Source organism: Myotis nattereri, assembly GCF_964212035.1.
Source record: "Myotis nattereri genome assembly, chromosome: 2".
Classification (NCBI taxonomy): Eukaryota; Metazoa; Chordata; class Mammalia; order Chiroptera; family Vespertilionidae; genus Myotis; species Myotis nattereri.
In genome coordinates, this window is record NC_138076.1 from 123,121,274 (window position 1) to 123,136,208 (window position 14,935).

General features: G+C 45.3%; 1 protein-coding gene across 1 annotated transcript in view; it reads right to left on the minus strand.

Annotated features, from left to right (window-relative positions):
• Nucleotides 1-14,935, minus strand: part of LOC308513844 (maestro heat-like repeat-containing protein family member 1) — a gene marked incomplete at both ends in the record, with an annotated part of 66,177 nt that overhangs the window by 30,314 nt on the left and 20,928 nt on the right. Inside the window, 10 exons of the mRNA XM_081083945.1 lie at nucleotides 1,968-2,057; nucleotides 3,542-3,677; nucleotides 4,268-4,347; nucleotides 4,717-4,842; nucleotides 5,558-5,710; nucleotides 6,023-6,145; nucleotides 8,966-9,082; nucleotides 12,882-12,989; nucleotides 13,809-13,861; nucleotides 14,343-14,502. Coding sequence (XP_080940071.1) covers nucleotides 1,968-2,057; nucleotides 3,542-3,677; nucleotides 4,268-4,347; nucleotides 4,717-4,842; nucleotides 5,558-5,710; nucleotides 6,023-6,145; nucleotides 8,966-9,082; nucleotides 12,882-12,989; nucleotides 13,809-13,861; nucleotides 14,343-14,502 — 1,146 coding nt within the window. The remainder of the gene's footprint in view (nucleotides 1-1,967; nucleotides 2,058-3,541; nucleotides 3,678-4,267; nucleotides 4,348-4,716; nucleotides 4,843-5,557; nucleotides 5,711-6,022; nucleotides 6,146-8,965; nucleotides 9,083-12,881; nucleotides 12,990-13,808; nucleotides 13,862-14,342; nucleotides 14,503-14,935) is intronic.

Sequence of the window (14,935 nt, forward strand, 5' to 3'; positions counted from 1 at the left end):
AGTGGATAGAGCGTCGGTCTGCGGACTGAAAGGTCTCAGGTTCGATTCCGGTCAAGGGCATGTACCTGGGTTGCGGGCATATCCCCAGTAGGAGATGTGCAGGAGGCAGCTGATCGATGTTTCTCTCTCATCGATGTTTCTAACTCTCTATCTCTCTCCCTTCCTCTCTGTAAAAAATCAATAAAATATATTAAAAAAAAAAAAAAGGAATATATCTGTGAACTGATGAGGATAAATGAAAAAAGCAAGGCCAAGAGCACTGAACAGAATGTGCTAACGACTGTGTAAAACAGAAAGGGAAATAAGAATACACCATAAACAGAGATTTGCTTATTTTCACAATAAGAAAAACAGGCAGGACAAACCAGAAGTTAATGAAAACGGTTATCTATAGAGGGTGAGTGCGAATAAGGTTAAGAGGATCAGCTTGGGAGCAAAAATCCTCTGAGTAAAGCTTTACATGGTTTTACTAGCAAGTTTTTAACTATGTAAATCTTTATATCATCAAGCCCTTCAGTTAAGTAAAAGAAAAGCCCTAAAATTTAAGACAAACAAGTCAAAATTATATCAATTGACAATATAATCATACAGAAAAAAATATTTCAAGTAACTTTTAAACGCAATACTCTGAATATAGTCCTCAGTGACCTATATTTTAATAACAACAGGAACTGCAAAGAAGTCTTGAACTCCCTGTGGTAACTGGGGAATAGCAATTTCAGGAGAAAGCCAAGTATCCCAATGACAGTAGCATAGAGTACATCAAGTCAATAAAAAGACAATTTTAAAATGGGCAAATCAGTTGTACCTGCACCTCACGTCTTTGAGCCAAGCACTTTGTAAACACCTCACTCGATTACCAAATGACTGTATTAACTAGGTGCTCTATGTCATTCCAGTTTCCAAGAGAAAACTGAGGCAAACAGACATTAAACAACTTCCCAAGACCATACAGCAAACAGCAGAGCCACCATCTGGAACCATAGTGTATGGCAGTCCCCAGCCTGTGTTTTGAACTGTTAACTGCTATGTGGGAGCAGTGGGCAGCTGAGAGAGAAGCTGGCCACAGCTATGGCTGAAGGGGAAGAAGGAGGAAGCTTTCTCCTCTAAAGGCAAGACCAATATTAGTTATTTGATCTTAGCCCTTATTATCATTTCCCTAAAAGCTTTGCACCCAAATTTCATCAGCAGTTCTACTTCTTAGTTTTTCTGACTGTGAAAATAAGCAGTTCCTAGACAGTTCTCCTGGTCTGTTCCCAACTGCACCAGGTCGATAGTGTCCCCCCAAAATTCATGTCCAGTCAGAAACTCAGAATGTGACCTTGTTTGAAAATAGGGTCTTTGCAGATGATTCAAATTAAGGTGAGCTCATACTGGATTTGTGGGTCCTAACCCAATGACTGCTGCCCTTATTAAGAGCCCTAGCTGGTTTGGCTCAGTGGATAGAGGGTGGCCTGCAGACCGAAGGGTCCTGGGTTGGATTCCAGTCAAGGACACATGTCTGGGTTGTGAGCTCAATCCACAGTGGGGTTGTGCAGGAGGCATCCCATCGATGATTCTCTCTTGTCATTGATGTTTCTCTCTCTCTCTCTCCATCTCCCTCCATCTCTGAAATCAATAAAAACATTTTTTTTTTAAAAAAAAGAAGAGAAACACACACACACACACACACACACACGAATGCCCTGTGAAAATAAATGGAGGCTCAGATTGGAATGATATGTCTACAAGCCAAGAGATACCATGGGTTGCCAGGAGTTCCCAGAAGCTAGGAGAGATGCACTGAACAGATTCTCCTTCGGAGCCTCCAGTAGGAACCAAACCAGCCAATACTTTGATTTGGGACTTCTGTCCTTTACAACTTGAGAGAATGTATTTCTGTTGTTTGACGTCACTTCGTGTGTTATTTATTTATGGCAGTTCTAGGAAATGAATAAACTGACGTTCAGGGGCTTCCTCCCACGAACCTGCAAGCAGTTCTGGATCCGGGTGGGCATCTCAACAATAAGTGTCTCCATTAGTCCTAGGAGGGATTGCATGGTTCCCTCCAACAGATCCTGAGGGGGAAAAGAAACTCAAAAAATTACCGACCTATCAGCCCCAACCCTCCTTCTAAACTGCTCAGCATTCTGGCTGTCCCAGCCTTCCTTGACAAAGCCTGCTCCAAAAACTTCCCTACATTCAAGCACTACTGGCCCATCATTCACTTGAATTAATCCTTCTGTTGTTTCACCAGAGCACAAATGTCTGCCTGGTGTGTAGTTTGTCCTGGTGGACTGGGAGTTCCCCTGCAACATAGCTACCCCCCTCCTCCATCCCCACTCCCTAACTTGAGCTCAGCTGGGACTCTGGTCCCAGGGATACAGCTTCAGTAAGCAGCCAGGACTGACAGGCTGACTGGCTCCAGGTGGGAGGAGGACTGGCCTGGCTGTCTGCAGAGTAACTGATTCACAAAATCTAGGACAGTGGGTTTCTCCCTCTTATCCTTGAATGAACCAAGTGGCCTTGCCCAAAGCCTTATAAAGAGAGTAGGTGATCTGCCAAGGAGGACTTCTAAACGTAGGGCCTGCTGGGAGAACCAGAGCAACATTGTGATAGATCCCAGCCACAAAAACTGAAAATCAGGGGGGAGAAAAAGAAAGGCAGCTCTCCCTGGAATAAAATACTCGGAAGAAACCTACCTAGGTGTAAAGCTATTTGTACAGGGCAGCTGGAACTCCCAGCTTGCTCCAAACACAGGGAAATCCTGTCAAAATAACTTCCTCATCCAAAGCAGATTCACACTGAGGGAGGCCAGAGAAAACCCACCTCCGCCTTTTCTATATGTACCAGTCTTTCCTTCATGACATAACTGTGAACTAAAAAATAAGGATTACCAGAAATCGGATAAAAGGAGGCCCAAGATGAACAAACCAACTGACCGTAAAGAAAATCAAGCTAATTTGGTAAATAATAGAAACCTGTATTTTTAAATTCTTTTTAATAGCTTCAAAAACATTTCAAGAGACTATGGCATCAATAAAACAAGAACGACCAGGCAAGATAAAGGTGTAATCAGAACACATGAAAGAATTCCTAGGAATTAAATATGTGAATATAAATTAAAAACTGAATCTCTCTTTCCTTCCTTAAGGAAACACTGCAGGCACTATAAGAAATAGACTCTGATTGCTTGCTCCTGGGATTCCCTGGCTTTACTTACCTGTCAACCGTTAGTAAAATCATATTTGAACCTTCTAGTCTCGTTTCAATCACACAGCAGTTATAAAGGGAAGGATCAAGTGTCTGCCTTTGGGACAGAGTGTTAAAGTGGTGGCAGTGGTAATCAGCGGGTAGAAGGAGGAAGTTAGATCTCAGGAGTAGTGTTCAGACTACATGACCTACAACCTCTTCTTCACAGGAGGGCTTCCTTCCAATGATTTTGTGTTTTTATTAAAGAAGGCAGAAGACTATTACATAAAACTGCCAAACCTATAGTTCCTAACCTCTTAAAAAAAATAAAAAATGAGACCAGAGAGACAAACATCAAAGAGTTACTTACCACATTGGCCTGGCCCTTCTTGGGACTAGATGCCTCCTTTCGTAACACTTCTCTGGATGGCAGGCAGAACACACTCTTGAAGCATGTTCCCAGGAGCTCTACTCTTTCTTCTATCTCTAAGAGGGGCCTGAGCATCCTACGATCCAGGGAGAAGAAGTGTAACCAGTGTGCTCAGGAATAACAACTGAAAAGGGTATAGACAGAGTGATGGAGACAGAGGAATAAGTCGGAGCAAGAAAGAGGAAGATATCAGAAGAAAGGGTATTAAAAGAAGAAAGGGAGTAACAGTAAGAAAGGGTGAAAAGAGCCAGGAAGATGGAAAGAAAGGAACTAGGGAAAGAGAGGAGGAATGACTATTACAGGAAAGGGTGCTGCTAATTTGGGATGATATATTATTACTTGTTAGTTCCCCAGAGCTTTTGAGAGAACGGGATATCACTGATGGAGATGGAGGTGCCTATCAGGGACAGGGCTGAAAGCAAAAGGATGCCTAAGGCAGAATTAACAGCAAGTGTCTATAGAGATAGAAGGCCATCTCTACTAGGTCCTTTGAAAATCCAATTCAAAAACTCTTGGCCAAAAGAAGTGGCAGATATTGGCCAGTAAATTTCTACTATTCCCTTATGCTAGAAGCAGAAGCAGAAACTAAGAGGGGGGATCAACTAGGGAATAAAGAGCTGCAATAGAACTGGGTCAAGGAAGACAGAGTGGATGGTGTGTTGTTACCTGAAGTTATTGATGATGTTCATTGCCTTCTGTCTAATAGAGCTGGAAATGGAGTTCAATGGCTCCTCCTTGATTAGGTCCTAACACACACACACACACACACACACACACACACACACACACCAAAAGGATGGTGAACATATTTTTCCTGTTTGCCTCTGCCTCCTCCCACTCCAGGCTGTGTTCATAACAAGGTGGAATTTAGAATGTTTAGTGACTTGCAAAGGCTCTGAGGACAGCACCTCTCTCCTACTCCCCACCACACCTTCCCTACAGTACTCACCCCAGCCTTGAGGATGGCAAAGGGAACACTAAGGCGGGAAAAGGAAACTAGAAAATCTGGGCTTTTACCTTCAGCTCCAGCCTAGGAGTGCCACCAATGGTTTCCCTGTGGACCCATCCTCCCTCCTCTCTGCATTCCGGCCTCCATCCTCCTGCAAGATACTTACCAGCATGATGGAAACAATTGCCAGCTTGTGGGGGAACTTGAATTGAAAGGCCACGTGCTGCTGCCTGCCCAGGGCTTTTGTCAGTATGATGAGGGCATTCAGGTAATCCAGCTTCAGGGCCTTATCCTGAATGAACCAGTATGCTCAGGGTTCTCCAAGGTGGCAATGGATCTGTGCCAGGGCACACTACCTACACAGTCTGGGGGGTGAGGACCTAAGCCTTCTTTAGCCTTCCTTAGGCTGATGCTCTGCACCTTCCCTCTGAGGGTAGACCAGTGCATCCCTGTGGTGGACAGAGCCAGTCCTCTCACCAACCCCCTTCTGAAGCCACCCTCATGTTACTCTGTAACTAGGACACATCAAGCTTCCTGGTCTTTCAAGGTATTGTCTTTCCCTTGAACAAGTTTTACCAAAAGATATCTGACTTGGGAATGGAAAGGGATTCTTCTCCAACCCGGGACCCATGCTTTGGACACATAGCAAAGGCAGGAAAGCAGTACGGAGCTCCGCTGCCTCTCCTGAATGCTTCTTCCTACAAACACTAGGGAATTTAGGTTTTACTCATCCCTTCATCAGAGAGGGCAGTGAAGAGCTCAATGGCAGGTTACGAAGCTCTGTCAGCAGGAAGGACACACTGTGAAACAGACCTAAAGTTACTGTGGTCTCCTCCTTGGGCCAATTAGAGTCTCCAAGTAGCAGGATTAAGTGAAAGGATTAAAATGTGGGAGAAGTCACTGTACTAGCCCCTGACTCCCATTTAAGGCCAAGCATCTTTTCTTGGGCGGTAAGAGAGGACATGGCAGAAATGGAAAGCTGGAGAAGTAGAGTAAGCAGGAAATACCTTTTCCAAAATGCAGTTGTGGTAGTGTTGCAGGATCAAAGCCAGCACGGCATCGAAATGCATGAAAATATCTCCCTTGCTCTCTAAAATAATCTTGCTGTAGCTTAAGTAGATGGTGTTACAGACAAGCACCCACTCCTTTCGCTGATGTTCCTGTAGGGGGGAGGGGGAAACAGAGGTTCAGAGAGGAAAAGGTTGCTCAGACGATTTGGGAAAGAAGATGGGACTGTGGGATGGCGAGCAGCTTGGGGGACAGGGTGGGCATGTAGCTGGTGATACCAGGGCCTGAAATGCAGAGCAAGAGAAAAGGATCAAGGATGAAACTTTCCCACAGTTGTTTCCAGGGAAAGAGAAGCATTTATAGATGAGTCACAAGGCCTCAGAGAATTGGGAGGCTGGGGTGATGGGGATGCCTTGGAAGGCTTTGTATGGGAGGCTGGTAGAGCACCCTGGGAATGACATCACCTTTGCCAGTGTGAGGATGGACGATGACTCCTTGTCAGTGAGGACAGCACTATACACTTTCAGTTGCTCCAGGACTGTCTTCAGATGTTTCTTGGACACGATGCTGAATGCCACAGCAATGCCCTGTAACAAAGAGAGCCTCAACCCCACGCCACAGTTCGGGGTGAGCCAGACACATGCTATGTTCCCCCACAAGCAGGATATACATAGAGGGAGTGGAAGGGGAAGGAGAGGAAAAAAATGGAAAGGAGATTTGGTTCTCCACGTTTGAACTACTGAAAATCCAGGTGGAGAACCAAATATCTTTGCGAGAAGTAATTGAAGAAGTAAATTATTAAGAAAAATCATAGTCACAGATTTACAAACTCTTGGTATTGTCAAACCTAACCCTGTACATTTGAGAATGCTTATATAGGCACTAGGAATTCAGAGAATGGTTACTGTGAGGAGGGAACAGAAGGAAGAACAAATCCCAGGCACCTTGCTGACAGGATTGGATAGCTAGTCAGAGAGGAGATGGAAGACAGGAAGACTTGCAGAGAATGCCAATATTTCTAGTTTAGGAGAACAGGAAACATCAGTAACTCTGACCAAAACAGGCAGGTGAAACAGAGGCCTGTCTAAGTTGGAGAAAGAGAGAAAAGAGTGAGTTTCTGAATGTGTTGTGTGGGAGATCATGGCAAAACAACTCAGTGGAAATGTTGTCAGTGCCAGTGGGTTTGGGAATCACAACCTAGAGAGAGTCAAAAGCATGAAGACTTCGGGATTCTGTGGTTCCTGCCAGGAACAGTCTTTAACTTAACCCCTCAGCCTCATAGCAGGCCCTTTTGACAACAGTGTCAGTTGAGTCCCTCCCTAGAGCTTACTCAACAAGGATGACTGGGCACAGAGCTAAGAAAATGCTCAAGCAAACATCCAGGTGCCAGCTGTTAGCAAATGGGCTCATTTGTGCTGGAAGGGCCACCATTCGACTTTGCAGCAAGAGCAGACAGATGGAGGGAGCCTCGGGACAGTGACAGGCTCCAGGACACAGATCCTGGAGAGGGAGGAAATTTTAGTGGGACTTGTAGACCATTGGATATCAGGTAGATAAAGGGAAAATTTTACCTCTTTAGAAAAGAGGGACTAGTGGAGCATCAGAAGGGGGTTCTATTCTGTCCCTCTTCTTATGTCCTCCCTTAGCCATGGCTACCACTCCTTCTGGTCATCATCATCATATGACATCATCATCATAACTGACATCATCAGAACATCAGTGCTTAATGTTTACCAGCCTTATACATGTTACTTGATTAATCCTCACTAATACATTGAGGTAAATATTGTTGTCCCCATTTAACAGTCAGGGAAAATATGTTTCCCAAATCTAGACACGAAGCCCAGGTTTGAGATCCTGGTCTACATGCTTCTGTACATGACCACCTGACACTCCAACCCCTCCCAGTCAAAAACTAAGTACATCTACTGCCTCCCCCTTTGTCCTGGGTTTCTGGCCTTAGGGAAGGATACCATTCTCCTCCCACTTGGACCAGAAACCCAAGAATCATCCCAGAGGCCCTTTCCCCTCTTATCTTTATCTCCTGTATTCAATCTGTTCCCAAGTGCTAGCAAGAGGTCACTTTTACTTCCTTGTCAAAGAACTCTGCACTCCAGTCCCACTAGACCATTGACTGTTCTCTAGATGTGCTCCCCAAAGTCTTGATCCTGAATCTTGACTCAGAATGTTATGTCAACCGGGAATACCTGCCTCCCTCCTTCTCCTAAACTCGCCCCAACCAACCCAAGTCCCAGCCAGCCTCAATGCCACAATGACTGCTCATGTAGCCATTAGAAGGCCATTGAGTATAGTTAGCCGTTTCCTTCCTATATATGTCTTTCTCCTCATTGATACTGTTTGCAACTCAGGCTTAGTAAATACCTGTTGCTGATCGTGGAGCTGATGGATGCTCTGAGAATCTGGCAGGAGAAGGGCCCTGGAGAGGGAGGTCCTAGGGCATGAACACCAGCACTACCAGTAATCAGCAAGTAGAGAGTGCTTATGTACCAGCATTGCTCTTAGTGGTTTTACATTTTAATCCTCAAAACCATCCTTCAACACACATCACTTCTGTGGTATTCCACCAACAATGCACACTCTGAATCTAATCACGATGAAATATGACAGACCCAAAACCGAGAGACATTGTATAAAATAAGTGGTCTGTGCATTTTTAAAATGTCCAGGCCATGAAAGATAAAGATGAGGAACTTGTTCCAGATTAAAGAAGAATAAAGAGAAATGACAACTGAATGCACAGCTTGATTCTGAATTAGACCCTGGACTAAAAAAAAAAAAATTTCTTCTGCTCTAAAACACATTGATGGGACAATTGATGATTTTCAAACTGGGTCTATAATTTAGATATCAGTGGTGTAGCAATGTTAATTTCCTGATTTTGATCATTGTACTGTGCTTATGTAAGAGAATATCTTTATTTTTAGCTAGTAGACAGCAAAGTATTTAAGGGTAAATGAGCTTCATGACTGCACCTTTCATTTCAGATTCAAAAAATATAGTAATAATGCTAGTAAATAAATTATGTAATTTATAAGAAAGAGAATGATAAAGCAAACATGGAAAAACATTTATATTTTGGGAATCTGGGAGAAGAATAAATAGGAATTCTTTGGGATTTTTTCACAACTTTCCTCTAAATATAAAATTATTTAAAATTCAATAAATCTTTTAAAGAAATATCCTATCAGGAAGGTACCATAGCCTTGTCTTAAAGAGGAGGAAACTGAGGCACAGAGAGGTTCGGTAACTTGCTCAAGGGCACATAGCTAGTAGGTGGCAGAGCTGGAACTCTCACCCAGGTGCTCTGGTTTGCCAGGCCCAAGCTTTTAGCCACCTTGCCATCCTGACTCAACCTGAAAATGCTTTGCCAATGCACTCTGCCTCACCTCCCTCTCCTGCACGTTTTCATGGGAAGTTTGAAGGATGGCGGAGAGCATCATCTTCACCAGTTTCTCACTTCTTGAGGTCCACAGGGCGAAGCCAAAGAATTTATAGAGAAAAGCCTAGGAAAGGAAGGAGAGCAGGGTCACGCAGAGCTTGAAATGAGGGTACGGCAGCATTTCCTATACTAGCCACCACCTTTGCCCACAGCCCCATCCTCCACCCTGGCCCTTGCTCTCTAGAGGCATCTGGATAAGGCAGTGATCCTATAGAGCAGGGGTTCAAGTTACAGGGAAGAGAAAGCTGCCTTTCCAATGTCTCAGCCTCTTAGGGATCATCCTTTAGGAACTTGTTCTGACCCCTCTAACTCCCACTTACAGCTAGGAAATTAAAAAGTTCCTTAAACTTGCATAATTTTAAAACCAAAATTATATAATTGAAGAAGTACTTTTATGTAATTATTTCTCCCTCCTCCTAATGTCAGTGGCCTTTATCCTTGCTTACTGCACACCGTCCTGTCCACCTTGTAATACCAGACTGTGTGGACTCACCACTCCCTTCTTCAGGGTCTCTGCACTCACCATTTTCTCTGTGTAGAACCCTCTTCCCCAGGCTCTTCAAAATGTCTCATTCTCTTGCCCAAACCGGTTAGGCTCAGTGGATAGAGACCGTCAGCCTGCGGACTCAAGGGTCCCAGGTTCGATTCCGGTCAAGGGCATGTACCTTGGTTGCAGGCACATCCCCAGCAGGGAGTGTGCAGGAGGCACCTGATTGATGTTTCTCTCTCATCGATGTTTCTAACGCTCTATCCCTCTCCCTTCCTCTCTGTAAAAAATCAATAAAATACATATTTTTTAAAATGTCTCATTCTCACTATGCTGCTCTAAAAAGGAAGGAACTCTTACCATTTGCAACGTTATGGATGGAACTGGAGAGCATTATGCTAAGTGAAATAAGCCAGTCAATGAAGGAAAAATACCACATGATCTCACTCATTCATGGATAATAGAGACCATTATAAACTTTTGAACAATAATAGATACAGCGGCAGAGCTGCCTCAAACAGATTGTCAAACTGCAGCGGGAAGGCCGGGGACGGTTGGGGGGCAGGAGGTAGGGGGGTAAGAGATCAACTAAAGGACTTGTATGCATGCATATAAGCATAACCAGTGGACATAAGACATTGGGGGATAGGGGAGGCTAGGGGACTGTCTAGGGCGGGGGGATAAAATGGAAACATATGTAATACCGTTTGTAATACTTTAAGCAATAAACTAAAAAAAAAAAAGTCTCATTCTTATCTTTCAGATATCACCTCAGGGAGCCTGCTCTGACCTCCGAAATCCCTCTCCAGCTCATCACCCTGTTTCCTTCTTTCAGGACTTCATCATAATCACTCATCTGGTCTGTGGATTTATTCCGTTACTTCCCAACTTGCACCAACCCCACATCTCAGGTGAGACTGGAGCTCAAGAGCAGTGTCTACCCAGTTCATTACTCTGTCCCATTGCTATCAGTGCCTGAGGCAGTAGGCAAACAGGACATTCCTGCTGTTCAATGAATGCCTTAGCTCCCCCTCTTATGGGTATCTTTTCCCCTCTAGCAGATGCTCATGGTGCCTTGCCCAGACCTCAGGGTTCCTTCCCTTCAACTGGCTGCAGGAACTTTTCTGAACAGCTACTCCCTGCAGCCTTGGGGGAGAACTGTCCTGAGGTGACTGGGGCCTCCTTACCCCAGATGCTCAGGCGCTGCATTGTTCTCTCTCCCCTCCCTGCACAGGACCAACCTTGGAAACCTGGAGCCAATGACAAACAACCTGGGGGGCAGAGGGTACAAAAGCCCCCTCACTTGTCTCCAGGCAGGATAGACTGGGCAGTTTCCATCCAGGGCCCCCATGGGATCAGGCCACATCCTGGCTTGGCTTCTCCCCTCCCCTATCCTGTGTCCTTCGCTCTATCACAAGGTCTCCTGAGAGCATTTCCTCGCCAAGTCACTTGACAAGAATCCTCACCTTAAGCTCTGCATCAATTAAACCTGACCTATGGCACCTACTTTTCTGCTTCACTGGCAAAGACTACTCATCTTCCCAGACTTATCCCCTCCTCTGCAGGAGACTCATCTTCCCATTTTGCCCAGCACTGAGGGCTTCCCCGGACACTGAACTTTCAGCACTAACATCAAAACAGTCTTGAGCAAACCTAAACAGTGCATCGCCTCTGACAAAGCTGCTCTGCCCAGGCCCCTCAGGCCTCCTCCCTGCTCCCAAGCACACAGTGCATACTTCCACCCTGATAGCTACAGGCTTAGAATAATTGCCCACTTTCTTGTCTATTCACTCAAGCAGATGATGCTTTCCTGAAGGCAGAGGCTGGTTTCACATGAATACCTTGGGCCCAGCTCAGTGTCTGCTCTGCTCTAGGCATTTAGTGCACTTTGTTTTTAATCCTCACCCAAGGATATTTTTCCATTGATTTTTTTTTTTTTAGAGACAGTGGAAGAGAGAGGGAAAGACAGAGAGAAATATCGATGTGAGAGAGACACCTCAATTGTTGCCTCCTGCACTCGCCCTGACCAGGGCCCAGGAAAGGGTGGAGTCTGCCACCAAGGTATGTGGCCTTGACTGGAATCGAACCTGGGAACCCTTCGGTCTACAGGCCAACGCTCTATTCACTGAGCCAAACCAGCTAGGGCTAGTGCACCTTTTAAATAACTGAACTGAAAAGATCAGAATTCTCGCTTGCTTCATTTTGTGTCCCTAATCTACCAACCACAAAGATGTGCATACACTAGGTGCTTCATAAGTACTGTTAATAATGAGAGAGCAAACCGTCTTGGAAATAAGGCCACTTTCCTGGAAACCTCCAGAGCTCAAATAAAGTATTTCTCGGTGACAGGAAAATAGGAATCGAAATCAAGAAACCTGGATTCAGGCCCTAGCCAGTTTGGCTCAGGGGATAGAGTGTTGGACTGCGGACCAAAGGGTTCTGGGTTTGATTCCAGTTAAGGGCATGTATCTCGGTTGCAGGCTCCTCCCTGGCCTGGTCGCTAGTCAGGGCATATGCAGGAGGCAACCAATTGATGTGTTTCTCTCACCTAGATATTTCTGTCTTTCTGTCTCTCTTCCACTCTCCCTAAAAAATCAATAGGAAAATATCCTCAGGAGAGGAAGGAAGGAAGGAAGGAAGGAAGGAAGGAAGGAAGGAAGGAAGGAAGGAAAAAAGGAAGGAAGGAAGGAAAAAAAAACTTGGATTCAGGTGCCAGTTTTACCAATAATTTTCTTAAGATTTTAAATCCTCCTGGATTGTGTTTCTTCAACTTCAAGGTAGGGATGACCACAGCTATAGGTTATTTAGGCTAATATGTTAAAAATCTTTATTGTTGACACTTTATCAAGACTGAATTGGGAGCACATGGAAATGCCAGTGCAGGACCCCAGGCCATCACCACCACCAACCTTGCACTCTGTGAGGAAAGGAGCCCATATTTCTTCCTCAACTCTGTATCCCCAACATGAAGCACAGTGTATGGGATGCCCTCAAATATTACTTGAATTGACTGCTTAAATAGGACTCTAAAATCAACAATCTTTCCACTGCACCAAGTACAAGCCCCATTCTATTAAGAATATTAGGAGATTTCAATGAAGACAATCGATGGCAAACTTCTTGATAAAGCCTAAAAGGCTAAGCAAAAGTAAGACACTTTGATATTTTTGTCATGCCAGTGTGACGACCAGTTTGTGGTCCTCTCCACCCCTTGATTCCCAGGATGCAGGAACACTGGTTTGTTCTTTCCCCAAGGCCTGTACTCATTCACATTTCCTCAGCCACCTGTGTGAGCACCAGGTTTCTTCAGCACCATCCTCCACCTTCAACGCACCCCTCCGCCCCCCGATTGCAACCACCACACACCCAGACAAACCTTCTCATCACCATCATCGCCGAAATAACACATCCTCTCCAAGATGGCTCTGATGAGTTGCTCCTGCCAGCGGTCATCATCAATAGCCACTAAAGAGTGACTCAAAAACTGAGGAAGAAGAAGGGAGAAGAGGACCACAAAGGTCAGTGGTAGGCTGTTCTGCCCCAGAAAAGTGGGGTCAGGAAGGAGCAAGAGCCGTAGCCCGTTGGCTCAGTGAATGGAGCGTCAGCCTGCGGACTGAAGGGTCCCACGTTCAATTCCGGTCAAGGGCATGTACGTTGGTTGCAGGCACATCCCCAGTGCGGGTGTGCAGGAGGCAGCTGATAGATGTTTCTCTCTCATCGATGTTTCTAACTCTCTATCCCACTCCCTTCCTATCTGTAAAAAATCAATAAAATATATTTTTTGTTAAAAGAAGAAGAAGAAGCAAGAGACAGGGGTTATGGCTTGTAAATATGGATAAAGAAGTGAAACACATGGTGGGAGTTAGGACTGAAGAATGATAATACAGTGAAAATGATGGTAATGCCAATTACATGTGTGAAGCCCTTTCCAATTTACGTTTTCTCCGATATCATCATTTTTAATTCTAGAAGGCAGGAGTTACTTCCATTTAACCTATGAAGACCCTGAGACGTGCAAAGGTTAAATACCTTGCCCAAGGACATACAGCTAGGGCCCTTTCCCTTACTCCCTCTTGATATAGGGTCATAAGGGTATGGAAGGGGGCTCAAGACTTAGCACACAGTCAGATACTCTGAGGCAGAGGCCAGGAGGCAAGGGGACCACAGAAAGAGGTTTGCTTGAGCAGTTAGGCCCTTCATCATGGCCTCAGTCTCTGGGGGGCTTGGGGCTATCCTCCCTCAGGTTCCTGAAGATGGGAAAGAAGGCAAGTGTGGAGGGAGAAAGGTCTTGGGGAGTGCTTACGCAAAACAGCCTGTCCTCCCACTCCTCCTGATTCAGGCTCTTCTCAGTATGATCTAGGAAAGGAGACAGCATGGGTACCGACTCAACCGGAAGGTCCCAGCCAGGGAGAAGAAAACATTTAAGTACTATGCGGCTCTCAGCCTACAAGGAAACTGCTCTCCCACTTTACAGAGGCTCCAGAAGATGAATGACTTTCCAAAGGTCAAAAACACACAGCTGACCAGTGTCAGAGCAAGGATACAAAACTGGTCTGTCTGTTTCCAAAGCCCACACTCTTCCCTGATATGCCCATAAGAAAGTGCAGGAGTCATTCTGGGAACCCTGGAGCCACAGAACTTTGGACTGTGTTTCTGCACAGTTCACAACATTGCCCCCAAAAGCAGACCGATCCAATAGCACCTCAAAGGGACAGAGAGACTGGTTCCAGTTCTCCTCACCCCAAGGAAGGTCCATCCTGCACCTCGGGACGCCATCTCTTTTTGAGTCTGGCCACTGCCCCAGCTTCATTCCTCTCCCTGCTAACCAAGCCCTTACCATCTAGTATCTCCAACATCTGTGGGATCACCTTCCTCCACAGCTGGCCAACACTATGGTTTCTAACAGGATGCAGAGAAGTGATAGGATGCAGGGCAGATAATAGCCTCAGAGAGCTTCTACCAAACTCCTTTTCCCTGTAGGGCTTCCGGGAACACATCTGAGAAGCAAGCAGAAGGCAGAGAAAATATTTAAAAGAAGAGAACAAAGAAAATGAAAGCAAATCCATAGAATGGTAGAGCTGGAGCTTAGGCCCTGCCCATTCTTTGCCACCTGTTGAACTCCTACATCCTCCCAGATGCTCTGGAAACATCACCTCTTCTGTGATGCCTTCCTGCCTCCTGGAGACCATGTCAGCCTGGTGCTCTTCTAAGTCCCGTTGCACCTTATGTATTCATCTATTAGTACATCTGTCACACTAGACTATAGATAGCTATTCCCACACTTGTCTTCCCCACTAAGTCTGTGAACACCTCAAGGGGAGGTCTACCTCTGTCATTCCAAGTGTGCATAATGTCTAGCACATAATGTCTGGGCTAACAGAGAAACTCAACACAGAGATCCAGAAAGGTATGTGGGCTTGTCCACTGTCA